We start from the raw sequence: 27,531 nt of genomic DNA, 5'->3' as shown, positions 1-27,531 counted from the left end.
CCAAATAGACATACCCAACTGGACACACCGATCCACATACACACCGTTACGGACACACCAATGCACATATACACACCTAACTTGACACACCGATCCACATATACACACCAATACAGACACACCGATCCACATATACACACGAATTTAGGCAGACATAACCAAGCTGGACAGATACTCAAATACTCCAGGATACTCAAACCTGGACAGATATAACATTGTGGACACACACCTATCCAAAACAAACGCAAGTCGCTCTGGACACAACGCTATAACCACACCATAACGAACACACCACTGCAGACAGTACAGACACAGTGTGTCCATGGAGGCGGTGGGTGGTTGGATGGGGGTTGGCGAGTCGCGCATCGAAGGGAAGGCATGACATGCTGCGGCATCGGATTAAGCGTCTGCACGGAAGCGCGCGCGCGTCTCACGCGTTCATTACTCGGTGGATTTACCGTTCGTTTTCTTCCTCTTTCCGGACGAACCTACGGTAACCGGACGGAGGTGGAGGAGGAGGAGGGGGAGGATCAACCACAAATGTTTGACCATTTTACGGAAACTGATCGTGCGCTTCTATAACTGGGGACGATTCCGACGATTGGACTGTCCCAGTCGGCCTGAAATTCCCTCGACTAACGCTGGAGGAAAAGGCAGCGGAGGAGTGACATGATGCAGACGGGAGGGGGAGGTGGAGGTGGTGATGTTGGGTATGTTCTAAGAATTAATTATGAAATTGAGAGCTGTCTGGGTGACCGGGCACAGGACAGTATTGGTACGTGGCGCATCCCGCCGCTAGTTCCGACATGCTTCGCCGGCAAAGGAATGAAACTGCGTGTCACCGCCGTCACCGCCGTCTAACGCCACCGGATCGCGTCGCCTGCAGGCAACGACGCTGCGCTGCCCCCCACTGCCAGGCCGGCTCCACGCACCCGAGCGATCGCTTGCGTGCAACTCCATCGCTCTGTTGCGTGGACGTTTCCGCGACCGCCGCAACAGCTAACTTTTTTTTATCAACACAGTTACTGAGCACAGGCACCAAAAGGCCCAAAGACGTCAAACGGCCAGCAACAAACAGCACTACCATATTTGTAAGAGGTCGGGGCACTACGAATCGACACGACTGCTTTACGTCAATATCGAGCGCGCCGGTGTGCTCCGAATTGGGAGCTCCACCGCAGGATTTCGGCTTCACCCGAACCTGCGCCGTGCACAGCAGCCGTACCCCTTCGCGTCGCTGGGGCGGCGCCCCGTGTGCCCGGCACAGACACGCGGCTTCCCCTACCAGGGCCGATCCGGCGAGTTCAACAGCGTTGCCGATGACATCGATAGCCTCTTGCTGACGACCGAGTCCGGCGGGTGTCGTGATAGGTTCACCGTGGAGACGGAACGCCGGTCAGGGTTGTCTGGAAGCCACGCGCAAAACACAACCCGCAAAAGGCCATAGTTAATTCTCGCTCAACCGAGCGTTGAGGTGGTGTACATTTCCCGATTACTATCCCGAGCCAGTGGTGGAATTTCCACGTCACTATTGCAGGGGTGAGTCATTCCATAGGACAAGTACTGTTGACCACAAAGTGGTACTTGTTTTATCACGCCTGGGGTGATGGGCTAATTCAAACCCCCAACATTGGGAGCGATGGATGGAAAGCCCCTTACAAAGTAAATTTTATCATTATTATTATGATTGCAAGCCGCTCGCTCAACCGCAGAGCCACGTGGCCAGTCAGCTCGTGCGGCTAACAATAGTAATTGAATAACTGAAGACAAATCATAGACACGGCACACGACACATGCACAGCCCACGCCGCATGCGCAGAGGAGTGATTTCTACTCCCCTCTGAATGTTGGCGGTGAACCCTGCCCGGTGGTGCCAGAAAGTGCTCCGAGGGCCGCAGCCGTCAATTCCGGTTTATTGACCTAAGCGACACTCGTTTGGTGTGCTTCCCCTGAAAGAGCCGAAGATTTAACGGCGGCTGCATTAAAAACGATTACTTGTCGGCCGAAAACGCAACGGCGCGCGCGCTTGACGCCTGCACTTTGGAGAGGCCAAAGTGACCCAAATGAGCTGAGCAACGGGGGACGTAACTCAGCGCTGAAATGCAAACGCGAGCACGGAGCGCGCCGAGAGCCCGCGTCGCGATTTTTATGTTGATGGGGCAAAAGTGTTGTTTGCGAGCGCCTATTAAGGCCGGCACGGCGCACATGGAGGCGGTTGTGGCCAGCGCCATGGTCAGCCACCCTTGTCTCCCCAGTGCCGATGTTTACACACCGCACCAGGTGTGTAAACATTTCAGTGCTGGGTGGACCTAGGATAGGCCGTGACAGGGTGTCAAACTCAAACGCGATGCCCCTCGCTTTGAAGCTCAATGCACGACTCCCACACTGTGCCACCCCCTCTCCACCCGTTCACACACTTGTACGTAATATAAGCATTGGTTTTACCCTTTCTGGCAATCAAACAGGTGTTAAGATGTTAAAACACCCAACAGAAACCTATGGCAAGGAATCATATCTGCATTATCCACACATACTTGCGGTGGACATGCAAACAAAAACATGCTCTGGTAATATGTGCATTGTGTTTGAAACTGACTGGTCCACACCAGAGACAGCTTTCTTTAGAGCCTAGTCTCAACCAGTGTTAGACCAGAGGACGGCAAAAGGCGAACAGCACAAGGACAATGCACTATCAGGGCATTTATAGCTCGTGGCGAGCAGATACATCGTGGCAACTTTCTTGCCAGTATCAAAATATAAGAATTGGTTAACAGAAAGGGTAAAACCAATGGATATATTTTGACACTGGCAAGAAAGGTCCCATGGCACTTGCTCGTGTCTGGGTGCGTGCGCGGTGGCGAAGGGTACGCTCTCTCACCGCGGTGGTGAGCGTGCAGGCGAGCCTAAGGTAGCGGGGACGGGCTCACTCACCGAGGTGCTTGCGCGGCGAGGCCGTGTGGTTGGAGGGTATCGCGCCCCCCCACGACCAGCGGTTGCGTGGGTCTCGACGGGGGGGCCCCTTCTCCTGAGCTCGGCTTATGGACGCCTCGTATCGTGCCTGTGCCGACACAAAGACAAAGATCCCCCGTGTAGCCTTTAACAGACTGTTGGGAAAAGTGCTGTTACAGCGAGAACCCACGAAGGCCGGCACGGCACAACGAGCGGGTGGGTGGTCAGCGCCACGCCTGGCCGCCTTTGCCTCCCAAGTGGCGATGTTTACACACTGCGCCAGGTACTCATTTGAGGCTGAGTCGACCTATGGGAGGCCCAGGACCGGTTCAGTTGATCCTCACCGGTGTTGGCCGCAAGCGGGAATCAAACTCGGGTCGCCGGGTTCATGGTGTGGCACACTAATCGCTGAACTACCGCTCCCCACAAACACCCTCTACACCACCACCACCACCCTCCCCTTGCCCCAGGTCTTGCACCTTGCAAAATAGGCTTTTGTCTCATTGGGTTCTGACCGCGGTAACATATCAATGCTCATGCATTTTGCAAGGGCGCTCCTATAAGAGCCGAACCGGTCACACAGATCAAACAGATGACCAAATGAGCGATTGCACAAATAAACAATTAAGCTCTGCGGCAATATTTAACTTACTAACTGCCTTCCCTAGGCCTGACTGGTGTCCCTGTATGTTTTCGTTTGCACTGGCAGCTGAGCTGGGTACCAAAGGTCGCCATTGGCAGCCTTGAAGTGCGTGTGTGTGTGTGTGTGTACGTTTGTGTACGTGTGTGGGGAGCGGTAGTGTCGCGGTTAGTGGACTGCGCTATGAACCCAGCGACCCAGGTTCGATTCCCACTCATGGCCAACACCAGTGACGATTATCTAAACTGCTCTTGAGCCTCCCCTAGGTCGACTCAGCCTCAAATGTGGACCTAGTGCAGTGTGTAAAAAACATCGCCACTGGGGAGGCAAAGGGCGTGGTGCTGGCCACCCACCCCCTCGTGTACAGTGCCAGCCTTCATAGGTGCTCGCTAACAGCACTTGCCCCAACAGTCTGTTACAGGCTATACGGGGGATATTTGTCTTTGTATTGTGAGAACTCCACTGCCCTACTAAACTTTTATTGAGCGCCAGTGTGGGAAGAGGCGGAGTTGTGTTTAGTGCACTGTGCTACGACCCGAGTTACGATTCCCGACCAAAGATCATATTATTGGTGACAAATATCTGAAACCGGGGAAGAAGTAATAAGCAATGATGTTAATCGCGACCAGAAATCGAACTCGGGTCGGCAGACACACAAGAGAAATACCCCCCATTACCTTAACAGACTGTTGGTGCAAGTGCCGTTACCAAGCACCTATGAAGGCCGGCACGGTAAACGAGGGGGTGGGTGGCTAACACCAACCCCGGCCGCCTTGGTCTCCCCAGTTGCGATGTTTTTACATGCCGCACTAGGTACTAATTTTATGCCGAGTCGACACACACACACAAAGACACACGTACACCACCCGCCCCCCACACCACCGCCCGGGCACGCGCCGTGCGCCGTCTCTCTCGCCTTGTCCTCGGCGAGCTTCTGCTTCCTCTTCTCGTCGACGGCGACGCGCCTCTCCTCCTCGCGCTGCCTCTGCTCCGCGAGCCTCCTCCGCCGTTCCGCCATGAAGCGCTCGTACAGCTCGCGCGCCTTCCGCTCCTTCTCCTGGAAGAGCTCCCCCCGCGACGCTGGCGCCCGCCACGAGCCCCGCAAGTGCGCCACGGAGACGAGAAACACACGGACGGAGACAAGAGATACGCACACGTGCACACAGACACAAATGTGGACACGCCGACAGAAACACGAGCAAGGACACGCGCAGACGGATACAAAACACACGCAAACACACAAATACACAAACACACGCAGACATACAAATAGACAGACAAAATCACGCATAGATGCACACAGACACACATAAAGACAAATACAAACACACACAAACACACAGACACAGGGAAAAACAAAAACGATTTAGACAAAGATCGCACTTAATATCCTTGTCGACTGTTGGGGCTGTTAGCAAGCACCTATTAAGGCCAGTATTATATACAGTAAAACCTTGGATTGCGAGCATAATTAGTTCCGGAAACGTGTTTGTAATCCAAAGCACTCGTCTATCAGTTGTGATCACGTGACGCTCGGCAGACAAAGTGTATACACGTACTACTTGTATTGCAAGACCTCGCTCGTTTATAAAATTATTATTTATTTAAAAAATTTGCTCGTCTTGCAAAACACTCGCAGACCAAGTTACTCACAATCCAAGGTTTTACTGTATTTATTGTATAACGCCGTAGTTCTGAAAAGTTGTTTTTGTTTCTATGTTCCTTGTTGTATTTCTGTATTTAGTTCAATTCCTGTTTTGTAATTTTTCTGACCCGGCTCACCGTTGCCAATGAGACCACCCCGGTCCCTGAAGGTCTCCGCCGGTTAAACAAAACCAATGTGAGCACGCCGGTGGATTTGCAGACAATTGCCGCAACAGTTTAATCTTCGTCAAAGTCATCAGGGCCAATGTTGATGCCACCACACCTGGCCGCACGAACCCTTCCTCTGCTGCTTCCGTAGTTTGGGTAAGTCGATATGCAATTCCATTTTTTAAACTTTGTACATTCGGACAAAGGCGCTGGGACACAGCGGTCAACACGTTCCGACCAACATCTTGGGATTTCTCTCGTCCACTGTCAAGCAGAAGTAGTTGATGGTTAATACACCCCGTGGTTACATGCAGGGCGGTCTGCCAGTTTTGAACCACGCGCCACCGCAACGAGCGGCGAAAGCGCTGGCAACGGGCAACTTTAGCCGTGCCACTGCTCCACCAATACTGTAAATACAGTACAGTATATATATATATACCTCCTCTTTGCTGTGATGGACATGTCCCAGTATTGTGCACAGCGTCTTCAGACGAGGCTGCTTTTAGATGGTCTATGAATCAAAAATTGCATGCATTGTATGACTTCAAGAATCACGCAATTATCTTCAACCACCTCTTTCGATTCAAGAGTGTGGTCGCACGATGTGACCATGACAAAGGTTACCTCCCCTCTCCTCCTCCCTGGCACCGGGCACGACAGCGGTACGGCACGCACGCGAGTGCGAGTCACGCGCTGCCGTGAGCCTGAGCGCAGTCACATGACCGCACGTGAGCACGCGTTCACACTCGCGCAAGCACGCACACCGTCTAACAAAGACCAAGATCTCCCGGGTAGCCTTTAAAAAAACTCCTGGGGAAAGTGTTGCTTGGCGAGCACCGATGAAGGCCGGCACGGCATGCCAAAGAGGTGTTGTGGATAACACCACGCCCCGGCCGCATTTGTCTTCCCAGTGCTGACATTGCTCACCGCACCAGGCACTTGTTGATAACCGCCAGGTTCCAAGTGCAGTGCGATACCCGCTACACTGTCGCTCGGGGCCCACACACAAACACACATACGTTTCTCACAATGACTGCTGGCCTTCTCTCCTATTAAGCCGTCAATCCCACCGCCCTTTGTTTTTTTTTGTAAGGAGTGCCCACCCCACCTGCGTGCGTTCCCAGAAGACGCTAAGCGGTGGCCACTGCTGCAGTACTGGTGTTGAGTAACGAATCAACTTTGTGCGGTATCGTTTGTTAATAGTATATTTTTATCAGCTTTGTCCAGTATTGATTTAATCGCAGCAGGTCAGCAGCCTTCCTTAAGACAGTTATATGCAAATAAACTTGAATATTTACAACTAAAAATACAATTTCAAAAGCGACAAGATTAACACTCAGTTCTTGTAGATCTGCCGATTGCTCACTATCATAACTATCATCGTCATCATCATCATCACTACCATCTTCATCATCATCAGGACTACCACTACCTTCATTATCCTTATTATCAACTACCATCATCATAAGCAGCAGCATCACCACTACCACCATTAATATCATCATCATCATTACCATCATCAGTACGAGCACTACCTTCATAATGATTACGACCGTCATCATTAGCAGCATCACTATCAGCTGCATCATGATTCTCATCATCATCAACATCCGTAGCACTATCCGTAGCAGCAGCAGCAAAAGCACCATCATAAAAATCATTACCGCCATCGTGCCCACCATCATCAACACAACAACACCTGCCATTCACCACTAAGTGGTGGTGACGTCACCACGGTACCTGTGCCAGGCCAGGTACACCACCTTCATCACTCAGCACCTCCGGCCACTCACCCTGCATCTTCTCTAGCTCTTGCCGCCTCTCCTTGGCCAACCGCACTCTCTCGTCCGTCTTGGCACCGCCGTTATCAGCGCCTGCGGGCGAACAACGAGCGGGCGACGGCAGTCCGGTGAGCGGGTCGCCTACCAAGCCTCATCCCGCCGCTGGCTGGCGGGGCATAGCGTGGGTAGCAACACCGCCAGGTCGCGACCGGCCAGCAACACGCGGGAGCTCGAGTGGCACGACAGCCGAGGTGTCTAGTCAACCGCCCTTTACAACAGGAAGTTACGGAAATAAATGGGTCAGCGATCATGTGTGTGTGTGTGTGTGCGTGTGGGGCGGTTGCAAAGGCAGCCGCACAACACCACCGTCACGTCGCCACCACGTGGCACGTACCTGCTTTGTTTGCCATGGCCGGGGGAGGGGTGGAGTTGGCGCGGCTCTCTGGTGAGCTCCGGTCTTCCAGCCTGGTGCGGCCCGGTGTGGAGGCTGCGGGTGGTTTGGTAGTGCAGGGAAATATTGGGAGAAGGGTGGTGGTGGTGGTAATAGTAATGGTGGTAGAAGAGGAAGTGGTGGAGGAGGTGGTAGCGGTAGCGGTGATGGTTGTGGAAGAGGATGATGGCAAGGTGGAAAAAGTGTTCGTGGTGATGAACATACGAAGTAGGGGGGCAATAGGGGGGCACAGGAAAAGAGAATGACATCAGTCAGTACAGGTACATCAATAACAACGCAGAATGGCACTAGTACTGCAAGAATGACCAGGCTTAGACCTGCCTGCATCATATTGGCATGTTCCAAAAAAAATAATTTTCATCATCGTCAGCCAAAATCACTCCGCTGCTGAATGAAGGCCTTTCCAAGCCGTCTGCAAATCCCACGGTCCTACAATGCATCAATTCACGTAACTCCTGCGCACACGAAGCGCAAGCAACTGTATGTTTGCACAGATATTATACAACTAAAACGTGGAATGATGCCACAACCATTCTGCTATTCATCACCGGTAATAAAAGTGACTTGGATGGCAGAGCCCCACATGAATGAGAGTAATGCCAGGAGGAAGAAGTAGAAGATAAACACTCCGGTATTGTATCACGCGTAAAATATCCGTTGTACAAGGCCACACCTGGGTGATAAGCGGCGTAAAACCCTTCACGGACACAAAAGCCAGGGCTGGGTGCAACGGTTGGGTCGTGGGAGCCCATATCAGCCGTTGCCCTCTCACTCATTCATTAATTAATTCACTCAGTCACTCTCTCAACCACTCACCAACTCACTCACTCACTTGCTCAGTGTCCAACACAGTCGCTCAATCACTCACGCGCTCATAAGCTCTCTCACGCAACTCACTCACATGCTTGTTCACCCACTCATTCACTCGCTCACCCATACAAATACTCATCCATCCACCTATACATTGTCTCATTTGCTCACTCACTCACTGAATCAATCGTTCAGTCACTCACCCACCTACTCATTCAATCACTAGCTCACCCACCTACCCACTCACTCACTCAGCATCCAACACAGTTTGCTCAATCACTCACCCGCTCACAAGTTCTCTCACTCAACTCGCTCACACGCTTGCTCACCCACTCATTCACTCGCTCACCCATACAAACACTCATCCATCCACCCACCCACAGTCTCACTCGTTAACTCACTCACCGAATCAATCGCTCATTCACTCACCCACCTACTCATTCAATCACTCGCTCAACCACCTACCCCATCCCACACGCTCACCATCTCATTAATTCACCCACTCACACGTTCACCCACCCACCGCGCTCTTTACAGCTCTCGTGTATGGTCACGTGTGCCTACAGCTGCATAAATGCGCCGCACTAACGCCACCCGGCGTCACGACATGGCAGTAAATGCGTTGTGCAACGCGGGCTGTGGCCTCAGGCACACACAGCACAGCCACCGCCCACGGCAAGGCGGTTAACGAACTCGGCAAAATCGGCGACTCGGGAGGGAAAGAGCGCGAAGCAGAGTCACGCGCGGTGCAGAACGATCATCGGGAGCGGATCTCAAAAAAAATATTCCCGACTCCCCCCCCCCCCTTCCCTCTGCCTTTGATCTTCCCCCAGTATGTTTGTTACCATTCCCCTCCTTTCCACCCCCCAACCCCCCACATATAAATATCCCCCCCCCCTCAACGCAGTCCCCACTTGGTTTGGGGCAGCGAGTCCAAGAGTTAACCTTTCCCCCTCTACGTCCGGTCACGTGACGCCAAATTTGAACTTTCGCGGAGTTTCTGTTCATCCCGACCCCTGACGCCCAGCCCCCTCTATTAAACTATAGAGGCTGGATTGTAATATAGAGGCTGGCAGGTAGGCTGGGAGGCAATGTTCTAAAACTTATAACAAGAACGAAACCATTACAATTCACCGAGTCTCAAAACTATTTCACAGCAGGGTTCGACAAACACTCGTGAATGGAATTGGCCAAACATCACAGTGTCAGGTCCCTTCTGAGAAAGAGACTTGAGAGTCAGAATGACTTTTTTTATGATAAACGAAGGGCAGTGTGTATTGTATTGATTGTTTTGAGAAGGGTCGTGCTACATTGGGTTGTTTTCACCCATTCGTGTGAGACGGAAACCATGGTAACCCAGCACACAGAATCGGAAACTTTATTTACCCTGGAGAAATCCGACGTGCTACAAATCTCTTTTTCACAGCAATCCCCGTAGGGGCGGGTCAGAAAACGCTTCACACAGACTGATTCGACAATCCATTGCTGTCCTGCCATCTTCATTCATCTGCTGGGTTCAGAAGGAACGAGAGGCCACGGGCGTGATGGCCTCACACCCATCGTGCCGCCCTTCACAGGTGCTACCCGCGAAACTGCACTTGCCCCGACAGACTGCGAAGAGGCTACACGGGAGTCATCTTTTGTCTTTTATTGTCGCTGCCCTTCCACCGACAGCTGTACGGTTACATATCCACCGCCAGATGCCCTCAAACGCTTTGGGGGCCGGTTTGAAAGGCCCGGTTTGAAAAGCCCGCTTGAAAAGTAACTTTACGAGCTTACTTTGGCACGCCGGCCGGCCTGCAATGCGTGTCGAGCCCCTCCCTCCCGGAGCACAAAAAAACGTCAAGCGGCCAGCAACAAGCAGCACCATTAAAGTTGTAAGAGATAAGAGTTAATACGTTTCCAGAATTGAGCGAGCTTGTTACAAGAGCTTGCGAAAAGAGACACTGAGTGGGCAGCAGCAACCGGAGCTACCAAAGTTGCAATCGATGAGAGCTGACACGTTGCTCGAGTTGTATGTATGTACGTTGAACTTCTTTCGCACCGTACGTAGCCAACCGTGCTAGTCGGAGGTGCGGGAGTTGAGCGAGGTTATTGTTAGAGCTTGGGCAAAACGGACAATGGGAGGTAGTTAAAAAGTCGGGCAACGCGAGCGAAGGAATGTTCTCCGTTAGAAAGAATACGCCAAGCACATGCGGGATCTGGAAGCCAATCGCTGAGAACACGGAGATAAGGGACAGACACGACAAAGCAATGGAGCTGCTAGCATGTTCTCCCGATAGGGAAATACAACTCCGCACAAGGTGATTTACGGAGAGCAAAGCGGTGCGATTGTGTACCACTGGATCGGTTCTTGCCATCGTACCGCGGCGTGTCACGGAACGTCACCATGCGTGCATGCACACGGGCAGAACTTTTTCACAATCTCTCACATGCGGTGTTCAGAGCACCACCAAATCAAGTCCCATCTTTCGGTGTCTATAAATCACATTTTGCGCGCATTACTACCACTCCCGCTGCGACGTAGGTCACCGCGGTTTTCCACTATACGGCTCTCCTCCGTGCTCTTGGGATGTGCCGCGTGCTGTTTGGCACCATGTCCGAAACGTCGGACATCATTCCGAACAACAACACGACGCGAGACAACCCGACCGCACATCCGAGAGCGACACCGTTACGCCTATTTATTTCCAGCCGGGACCGCACGCATCTCTGTCCGATGAATTTCTCACCAGTTCTAGGGCAGGTGGCACGGTGGTAAAAGGGGTGGGGCTCCCAATAGGAAGTTCAGTGATAAACAGATATGAGTACCGCCTTGCGGGCAACACGACAGTGATTGTCCAACGAGTTGACCGACCTCTCCGCCAGGGTAATGAGGAATGTTCACCACTGGCTGTACAGAGGAGACAGGAGCACCGATGCCGCCTGAATGCTCACCGAATTTTTTGTTTGTTTTTTTGTTACACCAAATTGCAAGAACTGGCCACGACGCAGTCGCCGAGTCGTACACAGGGGGCCATTAGCAGCCAGCGGATACGCGAGGCACTTAAGAGAGCACTGTTGTGGGGGGGGGGCAGGTGTGGCGGTGGATGCAGCCCACAACCACCACCACCACTACCACCGGATGCGAAGACGCTAAATTCAGAAGTTGGATTTAGGCAATGCTCTCTCTAGCTATTTTCGTTCTGTTGCGTTGTTGACCTTTGGCTTTCATAATAGACGACAGGATCACGCCTCAGTGCGTACTCGCATTAAATAAATACAAATATCTCTCCGCCCTACCCAACCGTGTAGCCTTTACAGACTGTTGGGGCAAGTGCTGTTAGCGAGCACCTATTAAGGCTAGCACGGCACACGATGGGGTGGGTGGCCAGCACCATGCTCGGCCGCTTTTGTCTCCCTAGTGACGATATTTACACATTGCACCAGCTACTCATTTGAGGCTGAGTCAACCTAGGGAAGACCCAGGACCGGTTCAGATAATCATCATTGGTGTTGGCAGTGAGAGGGAATTGGGTCGCCGGGTTCATAGCGCAGCGCGCTACACACCCACCCACACACAAATATGCCTCCTCCCATGCAGCCTTTAACAGGCCAACACGTAGTATGACGTTCGTAGCCAACATGGACAGGGCTTCTAAATCATCTGGCCAAACTTTTGTCGTATAACCCTCCACTACCCAGCGTAGCCAAACCAATGTAAATTGTCACGTGTTGGCCAAACATCCCAATATAGCACCAGAGCTTTGGCAATTGTACGCCAACATCACATATGTACACACAGACCCTCACTCCAGACACGCACATCTCACACACACACACGCCATTCCCTCCAACACATTCTTCCACACACAACAACAACCGCCATTCGCCACTAGGTGGCGGTGACATCACTACAATGCTTGTGCCAGGCTAGGTGCGCTTTAAGGCCACGCGAAGTGTCTAACGACCGCTGGCAGGAGCTCAGGGGACAGATCCAGGTGCCAAACACAACATACCCTCATACCCTCACACCCCTGACACGTAGATAGAGACACACAGCAGACAGGGGCGAATATGTTTGACAAAAAAGTACAAATACACACCACACCCTCTGACAACACACATTCTTCCACTCACACACACACACCCAGACACCCACACAGCAGACACGGGGTTGTGTGCTTCTGGCTGTTGTAGAGCCGGGCTGGGCTTGAGTGTTATGGTATGCCGAGCATCTGCTTTTAACATGAGATGGCGGGCGGCTTTGGGGAATAACACAATGTCAGAGAGCCACTGAGCCGGCACTGCTGAGAGCCTGGGTTAAAATCCGGTTTGCAGCCACTGCCTGCGATTAAACCGGGCTCTCAATCGTAGCGAGTCGATCGTTTTAGCCCGGTTGGCAATGACGGCACAAAAAAAGCATCGTTAAATTTTGACTTTGAACTTATTTGACTCTATCTCGATTGATTAAACATTTGCATTTGACATGTGGAGAACTAACGACGACGGAGTAGTGGCAGCCCGAAAAGTACGTCGGGATGGAGCGATGAGATAAGTTCTAGATTTGAAGCTTTCGTGACCGCAAGGATTCATATTCTTAGGTTTTTTCGGTAAAGTCACGTAGGTCAAAAATTAATCAATCGTGCTGTGAAGCTTGTGTTGCCTCCGAAACGGCGTGATTTTTATTTTTATTTTACTATTATTAATTTTAATTTTTTACCTACGTGACTTTACCGAAAAAACCTAAGAATACGATGAGATAAGCTCGTGTGCGGGAGCTAGATTTTTTTTGCATATCGCAAGACCGTTAAGAGATGGCGATGGCTTATGGAGGCCTTCATCCAGCAGTGGGAGTGGGGGGGGGGTGGTTGGCGGAGGCCCAGGATCAGTTCAGGTATCGCTTGGCACTGATGTTATCCTTGGCCGGGAATCAAACTCAGATTGCCAGATTTGTAGTGGGATTGTGAAAATCTTATTTTTTTCGCATGAAAATGCAATACGTTCTGTGCCCTGACAGGAATTACTATTGGTAGCCAATAACTGCAAATAGAAATATCCTGACGATTCTACACATTCAATGCACGTGGGTTGAGCGCCCAACCTGATTTCAATCGATGCATCGTCCCCGCGCTGAATAACAGTCGCGTAGCCCCCATCCTCGCCACTCGTGAAAACCGCGTCCGGCGACTGCGACTGTGAGAATCAACTAATTGCAATTAGTGCCAGCGGTGAAATCGATGGAAAAAGGGCAGAACAAGCTAAAACAATAACCCTGGACCCGGTTGCACCCAAGAGAGTCAACGTGTCAAAGCCCACGCTCCCCGCAGAGATTTTTCCATTGCGTGCTCAGTCTCACGAAGCCCCGCGGCTGATTGTTTGCTTACTATGGATCGCACGATTCAGGCTGCTAGCTCACGCCGCTGCGGTCGCCGCCGACAGCGACGATGGCCAAGCTAGGACAGCAAGGTGGCCACAGTGGCAAGACTTGGGCCTCGCAGGAAAGAAAGTGTCCCGAGTTTGATCAACGAATCGGGCGCATCTCTGCGTTGTGCCTGAGTTCTGCAGACTGCAAGTGTTGCGTGCGAGTGTGACACAAACCAAATTTAGCAGCAATTACACTATGACGCTTCCCTTGAAACTGTGCCAAGCGGCATCCGGACAGAAAACCAGCAAGTCAGAATAATTAAGAATTTTCACAATGCACATGAGTAGGCCCCGGGTTTATGGCTGCAGTTAGAAACATAGGTAGGGGGCAGTGGAACTTTATTCAGCTCTTTAAGAATGCAATTCATTCACAATCTCAGTCGTTCATCATTTATCGCTCTGCCCTGTTGAACGTGAAGTCCTCTGGTCATTACAGTGTTCTTGCCGGCTGTGCGAGCTGCCCTTGCCGATCTAGCAGCTGGATGCCAGCTGTTGATGGAAATCATTTAGAAACCCTCGCAAAGCTATGGCCAGATGGTTTCTTTTTTCTTTTTTTACACACAGTTTCTGTGCACAGGCCCAAAAACGTCAAACAGCCAGCAACAAACGGCAGAGTCAAAGATGTCATGGATAAGTGCTCTTTGTGGTTGGCCGTTTTCCACTTCAGATAAAGATGAACACGTGTTCGCGAAACGAGCAAGGTTATTACAAGAGCTTGGGAGACAAAAAATTAGATGGTGGGAAGGAATTCAAATGTGGAGCAGTGCTGGGAAAGACGCAGAGACACAAAAGTGTTGTGTGTGGGATATGCTATCCATGTACAGCCATTTCGTTAATCCAATGCTGGATGAGGACCGCCTCGCCACGCCATGCGGGTCACGTGGAGAGGACCGTTCCGTCGCAAGATAGCAAAGTATCCCTTTAGATTTCTCACTTCTGAAATTCAATAAAAAAAATTACGTAGAAAAACCACACGACCTTAGCGCCATCACAAATGCAATGGGGAATCACTCAAGGGCTCCACATGGAGAGCAGAGCAGTTTAATTTGTGGAGCAGAAAAATGGAGCACGTGGAGAAAACTCACCCCGAGTGGATAACAGATAAAACACAGCGGCACTACAGGTTAACGTGTCCCACTTGCTGTGCTATCTCGGCCATCTCGCAGCCCAGCGGGTATGGGAGTTTTGCAAATCTGCGAGTAGTCCACCATCCCTTGCCTCCAAAGCACTGGATCGCAGGAGTCGGCCAGCATACCACGGTTGTTCAAGGTTAGGACACCAAATAGGGGCAGCGATCTGTAACGTAATATCCATTGTGGTGCCACCATCAGGCAGAGCGTGGTGGTGCGATACGCTCAGACCTCCCAAAAAACATGAACACTGGCAATGAAAACAGATCACAACCTAATAAGTGCACAAAGCATCATGCAGAGGTGCATGATGGCAATTCCAGAGGCAGACGGCAGGAGGAACACACGAAACGGAGAATACCATCGAGTGTAGCGGTATCATATTGACCGCTCAGAAAATTCAGTGGGCTTGAGCAGGACACGTCGCTAGAGGTGATGATGGGCCGGCGGTCGAGACTAACAACAGAGTGGCACAGTCGGAGTATGGAAGATATCAGAGAGGACGTCAACTGCAGAGGATGTGCAGTGCTAAAATCAGCTCCTGTGCGCGTGTTCAACCGATTGTCCCATCGTGGGACGCTGAGGGATGGCGACGGCGAGGGGAGTGGATGAATCATGACTGGTGATGATGATGTGTCACAGTCCTAACTTGCTCACCCAGCATGCTGTGCGTGTCACATGACATCGCCGTACTGCATGCAAAATGCACAAGAGCCTTGTTGTCGACCACAGACATGATAATTTGAGTGCATATTATTTTAGGCAGCAATAGAAGAATGCGAAAACGACTGTACAATGGTTCCGTCCACGCTAGGAATTGTCGGCACAATATAGCCATCATAGCGCATCTGACGAGCCTCTCGTCATTTTCAGAAAGTATCACCACAATTAGGTTTTCAAAACGCGGACAATGCTCGCTGTGATAAACACTGGATTCGGCACCACTGTTCTCGCCGTCACTCTGAAGATGCCATCGCGTCTCCGCCGCTTCTCTTGCGCCACGTTTGCCCGTGAGTGCGCGTTCGTGCGGATTTCTAGACGCGTGAAAAAAAAGTCTATTTATGTCGACGCTCATTCCGGTCATTCCTACCGCATTCGCAAGTGGGGCCGCCCACCCCGCCCCACCACCTCCATTCTGCCCCATTGGCATGGGCGCCACTTGGTAGCCGGCGAGTCGAACCGGTCGCAACTTCTCCGCCGCCCCACTCGCCCCGGCACACTTGCCGCTGATGTGATTGCCTGCGAAGGGTGTGGGCCTCGTGGTCAATTCTGTTGAAAGAGCTTGGCCGACTGACGAACAGCGTTTCAGTTTTAACTTCCCCATGAGCCCATTGACTTGACATTGCTGCTGGCAGTGGCTGCCGACGGGCGGGCGAGACAACCGCCAATCTCGGCAATCGATATCACGTCGAGCTGTCGACGCCGATTCGCACAGCGCACATTGTCACTGACGCATTAATGGAATTATCGTAGTTGTCATCATCATCAACCATGAACTATCCCACCACTGGCAGCAGGCCTCCCCGAGCCGGTCTCACGATGAGACGATCTAGCAACTGCACGCGAGTCAATTTAAATCGATCCATCTTCACGATTTCACTTCCTCACACGCTTGCGTTCCCTCCCTGGGCTGGGGATGTTCGGAGGTAAACCCACTGTGCACATGGCGCTCCTCAAAGGTCCTCCAGCAGCCAGCTCACAGCTGCTACCTCCAGCCAGCTCACAGTCGAGCACGTGATCCGCCAACCCTTGCCTCAAAAGCGCTGGATCCGTAGGCGCGTGTCAACACACACACACAGGAGCTATCCGCCTTCAGGTCTTACACCATAATGGTTGTAAAAATACAGGGTGCTTAAAAAAATGTTAAAACTTCTGAGAATTTGCAACAATACCACAAGAAATATGCTGCCTCCGGGCTCTGGAGACCACCTGGAGAAGATTCCAGGCACACGTCAGAGGTCGCAACCGGGTACCCGATACCCGTACCCTACCTGATACCCGTACCCGGCCGGGTACGGGTAGCCGTTTGCGACCATGGTGCGGCCGGGTACGGGTAAGGAATCAAAACCCGTTTGCGACCTCTGGCACACGTTGACAACGATGGCGAACAAGTGGAGACTCTCTCACTTTTTGAAACTATTAACATACATTTTTTTTTATCATGTTACAGTGTATTATCCGTTCTTTTTCCACTAAAAAGGATAGTCCCATATAAGTGTTAAAACATGTTTTAAGCACCCTCGATACATAGGTCAAAGTGAAATCGCTAAGTTCGATCTTTCGTTAGAATCACATTACACGGCGAAGAACACTTGCACCATAACCAAACATTCAGTGGCCCAAGCGTGATTGGTATGGGCCCTGGCGCAAGGAATAGAACGTGTCTCCACCACCCCCCCCACCGTATGGGCCCCTCTGGCCCGGCAAAGTGTGAGACCCACGCTCAGGGGTCAGCTCCGAATGGTAAAGGTGCAGCCTCTGCAACTACTCGCTCACGCCACTGCTGGCGGAAAGGCCTCCAATAGAGCTCTCGGGAAGCCTTTCTATAGTGCATCTTGAGACCACTCTTCCATCCTGGCCAGACATCTTGGGGTGGGAGTAGCCACACTTTATACTCCACCGCACCTGCCAATCCAATAACGTGACCTGCCAATCGAAAATACTGCTCATTGCACAGAGGAAGCGGAGAGGGAGGAGGGCTTTAATAAACTTGCACCACTGTTTCAACTATCGCGCCGGGAGGTGGGGTTGAACTCGGTGACCTCCGGACGGCGTGTCTGGCACGCTGACCGTTATATATTGCTGCGGTAGCAGCAGAAGCATCCCCCGCTCCGTAAACACCCCGAGTGGGTCTCGTAATCGGGACGAGTCTTGGTGATGAGAGGAGGAAAACGCGAGCGCCCTTGCCAGGGAACTGAGTCAGCAGCGCCGAGCCCGGAGTGTTTGAGCCCCGGGGCAAGTGAGCAGAATTAATGAACGCGACTGTCATCAGTTCTGATGCCTTCTCCGCCCCAGCAGCACAAGTGAGAAACGAAACTTACAGTGGGGCAGCAATGTCTGTGGTGTACATTTTAAGAAGGTCAACAAACCCTCGTGAAGCGACACACGGTGCGCGCGGCGTGGGAGGGGGGGGGGCCTTCATCCCAGCGGTGGATTGACAAAGGGCTGTGAATTCGTCGTCGTCGTCATCGTCGTCGTCAGTAGCAGCAGCAGCGGCCGTGATCCATACACTACAGGATGAAGGACTCTCGTCCAAGCCGTCGCTAGTCTCGCAATGCGACACTCCATCAAGCTCGCACTCCACGCGATAAGCCACCTCTCGTTCAGCTATCATTTGTGGCTAGGTGGCGTGGGCCTTACCTGCAAAAATAAAAATCGTTGTTTCATTTGTAAATTGTTGATTTCATTGCTCTGCCTCCGCAGTACATGCCCACGAAAAACTTCTCTAAAGTGAGTGTGATTAAGTCTCTAACGAGCATCAATTCTCTAATCTGTGTGTTCCTCTTCCCATCTCCATATGAAATTCAAAGCATACTCCTCTCCACGCATCTGAACGCAATTTTATCGCATTTTTAAAATTGTATTTGTCAGTGTTCACAGTTGTGGTAAACGTGTCTCTCATAGCAGGTCACATGCAATGATTGAAAACAACTTCCTTGTTGATTTCCATTTTTTATTATAACTTATAAGGCTGGGTGGTAGCTGCTGTGGGTGAAGCACTTGGCCCATCCTCACTTCAGGTCAGATATACCAAGTATCACTCCGTGAAAACCCAAGCAGGTTGGCCTACGTATAAACTGAGCCCCATCAGAAAATCCTGCAATTTAATAATTTCACGACTTTGTTTGTGTGCCAGTCATCGGTGACCGGGGCTGAGATCATCCACTCGCTACGTAGAGAGATAACAAGCGCCATTTGCAGAGCCGCACAGCCGTCCTCGTTATCAGTCATGTCATCCGAGGTGACTAATTTTATGGCGTGAAGCAGCAGCAGCAGCACTGCTATGGACAAAAAAAAGAGAAAACCAACGCTCGCTTACCGCACACGGGAAACGACACGGTGACACATCTGGACCAGTTCAGCCTCTTTACAATTATCCTAATCAGCCCAGTTTCGCCAACACTTATCTCTGCCCTCTCTGACTCAACCGCGCTCGCACTGTGCCACGCTCACCGCCTCTGACGTGTCGCGCCTCTGACGTGTCGCGCCCGCGCACCGGCGGTTAAAACGAAAACCGTCGAACCGCCAATTTGGCAATTCTTCGGCTTTTTACAACGTCTGCATTTTATTTTACGATCCTAAATAACGGAGCGGCGAACGACGAATGGGACGCGTCCGAAGAGGACGTCCACCCGGGAGAGATGGAGCGATCGGTAATCTAATTTCTGACCAGCTCTTGTGCAGGTGCCAAGGTGGATTATAACGTCATGGGCGATAGCCTTTGGGAGGCCTTCATCCAGCAGTGGATTGACCACGCCGGATGATGATTTCAGCCCTTTTCACAATCCACTTGCCGGTGAAGGCCTCCTGCACTGCGCCAGTCATGGAGGTTGAGTAACCATACTTCACCACCCTGGTCAATGCAGGTTGTTTAAGAGAGGTGAGGCCCAGGGTCCGTTTGGATGTCACTCGTCACCACTGATGCTATCCGTGGTGGGGAATTGAAATCAGGTCACTGGATTCACACCTCAGGTTTCGTGACTATATTACATTTTATTAGATTTTTTTTCCCACCAATCGCATTCCAATGCTATCGGCGTCGTGTCACGTCACGAAGACATTCCCATTCATTACTCCGAAGCTGCCAGTGCATCACCCCTTGTCAAGAGAACGGCCCCGAAATATGACATCATGCACGTCAATAGGCCTCTCTATCCATGCAAGTGTTATCATAACGATAATAGTCTATCCACGCAAAGGGGATACACCTTAAATTTTGATTTAAAGCTTTCATGACTGCAGGGATTCATATTCTTGGTTCTTTCGGTAAAGCCACGTACCGAAATGTACACCACAGACATTGCTCGGTAAAGTCACGTAGAAGGGAACCAATAAAATAATTAAAAATTTGTTTTATAATTTTTTTTGTTTCCCTTCTACGTGACTTTACCGAAAGAACCAAGAATATGGGGCACACCTTGTATATGCCATGCAAAGTGTTCATTGCATGCCAATCAAACTGAAATATGTAAGTCCTCAGAGCTGGTGCCAGCTCCCTCTAAGTGGAGGCCGTTTCGCCAACGGTGATGCGAGCGAGCAATTGCGGGCCTGCACTTTTCCCTTTTAACATATTTTAGAACGCCGGTCTTTACGGGCAGGCAAGTGAGAGAGTGCGTGCGAAGACGTGTTGCCAAAGTTGCGGCTGTTGTGTAGACATATTTTCGCGGAGCTAAGTGAGCCAACGGAGCCCGGTGCCACGCTCACAAAGGGAGGGACTCATTCAGATATACGACACCGCAGCAAGCAGCTAACACCACCACGCCACCTGAATATTAAACCTTGAAGGGAGACGCGACCAAAAAGACAAAGAGGCTCTTATTTTGCTGGATGAGTCACCTAGGAGCGGTGCGCGGTTCACAGGGCGTCCGGCACGAGCTGTCAGATTCTTTACCGTGAAAAAAAGGATTTTAAGTTACGTTTTGGGAGGAGATCGTGAGACGCAGCGGCGTCTTGGTGAGGGCGTGATCCAGCAGTGGACCGACCATGACTAACGATGAAGATGATAGCAGCACCACAAGATTGCAATTATTTTTATTTTCCCTCCAACTTTTTCCTGATTGCGCTATCATTCAGAAATCTCCCAAAGCGGTGCGTCCCCCTCCTTCGTGCATGAGAACAGCCCGCGTAAGTGGATACCACAGAGCTGCTTCTGAGATCTCTTCAAATGACCTCCGATTCACACACCTGTGGGCAGCACTTTCACACCTGTCGTGCCACGGAGAGTAATGTTCGTCAAATTTATATTTTTAATTACCGCAGATGAAATACGTCATGACGAGTACTGCATGGGGGAGCCTGCCCTATAGTTGCATCATGAAATATGCTGGCAGAGTGGTGCAATGGTAACACTCATGCCTTAAAGAAAGGTTAGATTCCTGACTCGGGTGCCCTTCTGTGCAGAGTTTGCATGTTCTCCCCATGTTTTGCATGGGTTTCCTCTGGGTTTTCCAGTTTAATCCCGTCGCTAGACAAAAACCCCATACAACGTAACAGACATTGGCTAAAACATCAGCAACACTGGAAAATTACCTGCAAATTACTCACTTGGGATTACACACAGCAGCATCAACCACTACTTTGAAAGACTTGGCAAGACCCAGCTGAAAAAGAGTTCCTTGAGACTCAGCAAGGCCTTCCTGGGGAACCGAGCATCATATCAACTCAACGATCATGGTAAATTTTCCAAGGGGCCTGGCAAGCAAGACGATAGACCTGACCAATCTTCACGTCACATCGCTCGCTCACACGCTACAGGACACAGGCGTCGTGTCGTCCCTCCTAAGTGGACGTGCGGCGACTGTCCCGCTCCTGTGTCTGACCGATCATCACGACTCGGGGCCACAAGTTGATTCACGTACCAGTTCCTTCTCTCATGCAGCACACGCATGATGTGCAGCGTTAAGAACCGATTGAGCCCATAGTGGGAAGATGGGTGGGTGGGTAGATGGGTGGGTAGGTGGGTGGGTGGCAAGGTGGGTGGGTAGACGGGTGGGTGAATAGACAGAGTCAGGTGGGTAGACGAATATGTAGATGGGTGGGTAGTCAGGTGGATGGGCAGATGGGCAGGGTAGAAGTGCAGGTGAGTTGACAGACAAGCTGGTGGGCACGCAGTTGGGTTGGTAGGCAGGTCGTTAGCCCGGGTAGTGAGGCGGATTGTTAGACAGGTGGGGAGACGGGCAGGAGAAGCTACAGCGAGTAGCTGCTGCAGCAGCAGGCCAGGCCACGGAGGCAGCGCCTGTAGGCGATGGCGTCATTGCTGAACCACGCACATCATCACAACGCCTGGCGCGGGCCCAACTCATTACAGCGCTCCCATGGAACGCTCGCCGCCGCCACCACCAAACAAGTTTGTGTTTGCTAGCTATGCCGCACGGGGGGAGCGGGGCCGCGATCACGGCTGCGTGCAGAGGCGTGTCCGCAGAAACGCGGTCAAATTAAACTCGAGCTCCATCATTTACATAATTCTCTGTTTACTTCGGCGCCTGTGACGCATAAGTGTGGCGCGAAAACCTCTACACAAGCAGCGTGAATACCAAACTCTCTCCATTATCACAACCACGGATGACATAATGCTCACCGATTTGGCACAGATAGGCGCTCTTTAATTGCACCGCATTGCCTTCACGTGCACTGACCACCCACCAAGCTTCCACAGAAGCCAATAGGAGTGGACAAGGTGGGTGAGGAGTTAAAGCGAGAGGTCGGGCTGACTTTAAGTTCTATCGTGGATGGGAGGCTGCCTGCCGGGTCTTCCGGAGACCGTTGCAGGAGGTGCTGTTAACGAGCACCTATTAAAGGCCAGATGGCGCACAATAGGGTGGCGAGTTCCTTCTGCGAGTGAGTTTTTGCTCTGCGCGGTTTAATCCTCAGGCCCTTCATCGCCAGTGGTGGGCAACCTGTGGTCCCGCATGTGTCTCATGGAGCCCCCCTCCCCGTGGTGGCCTGGTCTCAGTGTGTCTTTCGCGTGATGCTTGGGGCCATGATGCGTGCACAAGCACGGTGTCAAGCTTGCGGCCCACTGAGGTGAAGGAGGCTCGCTCACGTGGCCCAATGACTCGCCTGGGTTTGCCTGTCACTGCTTTTGCCTCGCTTCCACACGTTCGCCACCGCAGAATAGAATTCTGACCGAAGAGATAGAGTACAGGTATTTGGAGATGTGTACGGGCACACGAATCGGCGAGCGAAAATCCAAATGAAGCCAAACTCCCTCGCAGAATTGGACAAACAACTCAATGTGGCAGGACCCTCCTGAGAAAAATTCTGGAAGTTTGGTGAAGATTTCCTGGGTAATGAAGGCATATGAATCCTGCGCACAGAAAACTAAAGTCTGCATTGAGGTTTCAGCAGAAAAGTTAATGTCAGAACTCAGCAATATAAACGTTACACTGCTGTGCTCAACTGCCAAGGAACCATACATTTTAATTTCCCTAAAATGCTTGTATTTATGCCGACTGTGCTATCGGCGTCGCGTCACGAGACGAATAATCCATCCAGATCTTCTACAGAGCAGCGCGACCCTTTGTGCCAGAGAATGGTGCGCGGAAGCGGATATCAGAGCGACCACTGAGATCCCTTTCGGAAGCAATCCCTCACCCAGACAGTTAGGGGAGGCACTTTCCCAACTCTGCCTTGCCACCGAGAGTAATGTTCATCGTACGACAGACAAACTGAGATTTTCTGTCATTCCGAGAGCTTACATTTATCCAAATAAAGTTTCTGCAGTAAATCGCAGTTTTTTTTTTTTTGCGGTGACCGCACTGAGTGCTGAACGCATGCCTTTGGGCTTGACGACGCAAATAATATTTACAGTCCTACAGCTTAGCACGGTTGCTAATCTCTCTGCAAATGTTGCTCACGTGGTGGCAAATGAGAACTCACTAAGGATGAAGTCACCGGGAGGCGCCCCAGTTACCGGAATAAGAACAGACACTGGCAAATGAAGGGAAACAAACGTAGCAGGAGGTGCACGCAGATGAAACGTGGAAAGGTGCTTGCTTGGAATGACACTGGGAGAGAGGAAGAGGGGTCCATGGACTGGAGAACAAGTGGTGGCGAGTTAGAGACGTACGATTGACTATTGAGAAAAAGTAAGCGACGGCCGTGAGTCAATAATGAACGTGAGAGTTGCAGCTAAGGGACGAGGACACACCTGAGAAGACATCTGCCGCCGTGCTGAAGGGAGGTGTGAAATTAGCCGGCGTGCAGGACGGACAGACAGATAATTGTATCACGGGACCGTGAGGAATTGTTGAAATCCAGCTGGCAGCCCTGGTTAACAATAATTAAAATGTATAATGCTCAATCCATCATAGGATCCCAATGCACAATGCATGGACTGCAGGAAATAAAAACAGAACCAGGGCAACCGAACAAACTAAAGAGGGAAGACCAGTTTAAAGAGCTGGGTTTGCAAAGCAGACTTGAATATATCTACCGACTCCTATTACTTGATTTCATGTGGCAAGGCGTTCCATAGTTTGGGTGCCACGCGAACAAAAGCCCGATCACCAAAAGAGTGCAAGCTAGACCTGGGAGTGCTGAGCAGTTGGAGATGAGAAGATCTTAAGGACCTTGATGGAACATATAAATGTGTTAGTTAATGCCGGTATATAATCCACTGAAATGCACGCGGTCTGCTTCACAGTGGATCGTAAAGATCCCACCGACATCCTTCAAAATGGGTAGGCCATTATGTGCTGGGCGTAACAGTCCAAATTTGCTAAATTAGAAAATAGCTGCAAATCACTAATTTTGGGATTACACATGGTAGCCATCATCGGCCCCGTCTGGCAGGTGCTGAATCACATTGTGCCGCATAGGGGCAGTTGCCACTGGGGGTCCCCCCTTCGAACGAATAAGTTGAGATGCGATGCAAGTCGCTTATCGCGTGTGAAGCGCTCCGAGACGCCACCGCGTATAGGAGGGCACTCTATCAAAAACAACGCCTTATTATTGTTGATATATATAGATAGACAGATATGACATCCGCTCTGTCTAGCAGCTTCTCAGTGAACGGCCGTTCCCCCCCACGAGTGACCACCATCCGCACCTTCAATGCAGAAGTCGCAACCGGGTACCCGATACCCGTACTCTACCCGATACCCAGCTACCTGTACCCGGCCGGGTACGGGTAGCCGTTTGCGACCCTGGTGCGGCCGGGTACGGGTAGGCCGTGAGTCACTGGTGAGTAACCGTTTGTCACTCATTTCGGGTAGGGTACGGGTAGGGTACGGGTACCCGGCCGGATACGGGTACCCATTTGCGACCCTGGTGCGGCCGGGTACGGGTACGGGTAAGGAATCAAAACCCGTTTGCGACCTCTGCTTCAATGTGACACAAGCCCTCTGCGTTTCCACGCGCATCATTAAAGTTGCACGCGAACTGGAAACACTGGAAAATATTACACCCCGGCGAGGCAGCGGTGCAGTCGCGCCGGTGTTCCTGCCGCCACAGATTTTTCCCCGAGCAGCTGGATGAAAACTCAACGCCAAACTACAGTCTGAACGGGATAAAACTTTCGCCCCAGAAAACCTCCATTTCTCCCGCCGCATCTCGTGCCACGCTTTAGTAAACACAACGTTCACAATGCAATTGTGCAACGCGTGTCCCGCATACGACACGCTGCCTCCGTACAGTAGCAAGCGCACACAAACAGTCCACTCCCTCTCCTCCTCCTGCTGCCTCCTCTCCTACCTCAACCTTTGCCACTATGATAGATGTTCTACTGAAAGACACATAAGCAAAGATAAAAATACGTGGATACATCGAGAGAGAGAGACAAAGGGATGCACGTAAACAGAGACAGATACATAGATACATAGACAGATGAATAGAGAAAGATATGCACAACGATAAAGATACAGTAGAAAGATACATAAAATATTCATCTGTCTATCTGAGTAGAAATATACATAGACAGATAGATACAAAGATAGATTAAAATATATATTTTTTATATTACACTTGTTTACCCGCGAAAGCCTCTTGCACAGATTCAGACAGCCATACAGATACACACATAGCACAAAAGGTATACAAAAAGCTAGACTGATAGATACAAACACAGGCAAAGAGATCGACATACAGAGATACGTAGGCACAGAAGAAACGACCAGCGGACAAACGAACAGATGGACGCACAGACGGACGGTCGGACGGCCGGGCACACAGCCCCCTTACAGTGCTTCCCGCGAGACGGCTTCACACCGGCGCCGTGCACACCGGCCGAGATGAGGTCTGGAACTCCGGCCGCCACCCCACCTCCCCACGCCGGGTTCAGCACCAGGTCTGGCTCCCGCCCGGCGCTCACCTCCATCCCAACTTCCATGGTCGCTCGCAAAACTCAAGAGTGCGTGGCTCCGCGCGGCTCGCTTAATGGGCTTCTCGCTCACCCAATCCACTTGTCATTCGCTGAGACTTCCAATGTTGTGTTCCGACAACTGCTGCACACCCACGTCACTCACCCCCGCTCCGACAGCATGTGTGCGTGTACAAACGAGCTGGCTGGTTAGCAAGCTATCTAGTTGGCCACCGACTGGTGGACCGACTTGCGGGCTTGGTAGACCGACTAATGAACTAGCTGGCTGTCGAACCTGTTGGCTGGCTGGCTCACTGGTGGGCTGGCTAGCTGTCTGGCTCGTTGATTTGACAAGACTGATGGGTCGGCTGGCTGGCTGGCTTGTTGCTGTGCTAGCTCGCAGGCCCAGCTCGCCGGCTGGCGGGAGGGTGGGTTAAGCACGCAGTCAGCCAATTAATCGCCCTTGCCCTTAGCTCTGAGCCGCCCAGGCATTAAGGTCAGCGGGCGACATTGCGGCAGAGAGATTTTATTTTTAACTCTCGCTCTCTTACGGGCCGCACGGCGCACCACCGACCGCCGATCAGTCGCGTTTCGTTCCAGCAGATTTCAAAACGGCGCTACGGCGAACCCCTGCAAATCGCTGCGACACAAACTCCCGGCTCGCTCAGCCTCTGTTTCCTAGTTCTCTGTCGGAACCGCCAACGCTAGCGACAAGCCGAGCGGCAGGAGGAGGGCGGCTGATAAATGAAGCGTTCGCGGCTGGTAAACATTCCTGACGGTGGCGGGCGGGAGGGAGGGCGTGCTACGGCGTGCTGGAGGGATGCATTAACCGCTTACGCCACCGCTCACACGCTCGCTCACTCACAGAGGGTCTCTCCGACTGCGGTGTCAGTCGTCCAAACGGCAACTGGGTAGTTGAACAAATTAGGCGATCCTCGCAGTGAAATATTTTAGAGCAATCCAAAACGATCCACACGGGAGTGTGGGTGTCACTTTCAAGGACATTATCTGTGGTTTTGGAGCGTGAGCATTATTTATGGGGTAAGCCAACAGGTTTGACACGTACACGGAACTGCGTGCACCGTCAGTCAGTACTCTCGGCGTTGGTGACTAAAGTCTATCATCCAGGCACGTCCCACACCGTAGTAGTTTGAGCTTTACTCCCTTATCGAGCAAGGCGGTCAAAGTGTTTCTCTCTGAATTACAGTGCTAATTTGTTGACACGTGATTCCCGAGGTAAAAAGCCACTCCATGATTACACAAATTATTACACGCACCTTTAACGTGCCTGAGAAGTCTATCCAAAATATTGTGTCAAAATCACCATCATCATCAACCATGATTAATCCACTGATGGATGAAGTGGTCACAATCTCTCACAGGCTTGCGATCCAACAAATCCATGGAGCGCATCACTTTATTTCAGAGCTCCATCTCCGCAGTACACGTACTCTCTGGAGCATTCCCTCCATTGAATGTGCACCGGATTACGTCCCGATGACTAAATAGTCATTCGTCGTCTGTGGACACTGTTG

At 51.4% G+C, this 27,531-nt stretch overlaps 1 protein-coding gene across 1 annotated transcript in view; it reads right to left on the bottom strand.

Moving 5' to 3' along the window:
- Positions 1-26,748, bottom strand: part of LOC133355076 (ensconsin-like) — a 53,977-nt gene extending 27,229 nt beyond the window's left edge. The window contains exons 1-7 of the mRNA XM_061572368.1: positions 25,879-26,748; positions 7,577-7,669; positions 7,195-7,275; positions 4,506-4,669; positions 2,932-3,058; positions 1,288-1,406; positions 459-489 (exon numbers count right to left, since the gene is read on the bottom strand). Coding sequence (XP_061428352.1) covers positions 459-489; positions 1,288-1,406; positions 2,932-3,058; positions 4,506-4,669; positions 7,195-7,275; positions 7,577-7,669; positions 25,879-26,026 — 763 coding nt within the window. The 5' untranslated portion in view covers positions 26,027-26,748. The remainder of the gene's footprint in view (positions 1-458; positions 490-1,287; positions 1,407-2,931; positions 3,059-4,505; positions 4,670-7,194; positions 7,276-7,576; positions 7,670-25,878) is intronic.
- Positions 26,749-27,531: the final 783 nt, after the last annotated feature.

The sequence above is a fragment of the Lethenteron reissneri genome, chromosome 6 (assembly GCF_015708825.2).
Source record: "Lethenteron reissneri isolate LAM-NWPU_2019-01 chromosome 6, ASM1570882v1, whole genome shotgun sequence".
NCBI classification, from domain to species: domain Eukaryota; kingdom Metazoa; phylum Chordata; class Hyperoartia; order Petromyzontiformes; family Petromyzontidae; genus Lethenteron; species Lethenteron reissneri.
This window is presented reverse-complemented; position numbering and strand designations above follow the sequence as displayed.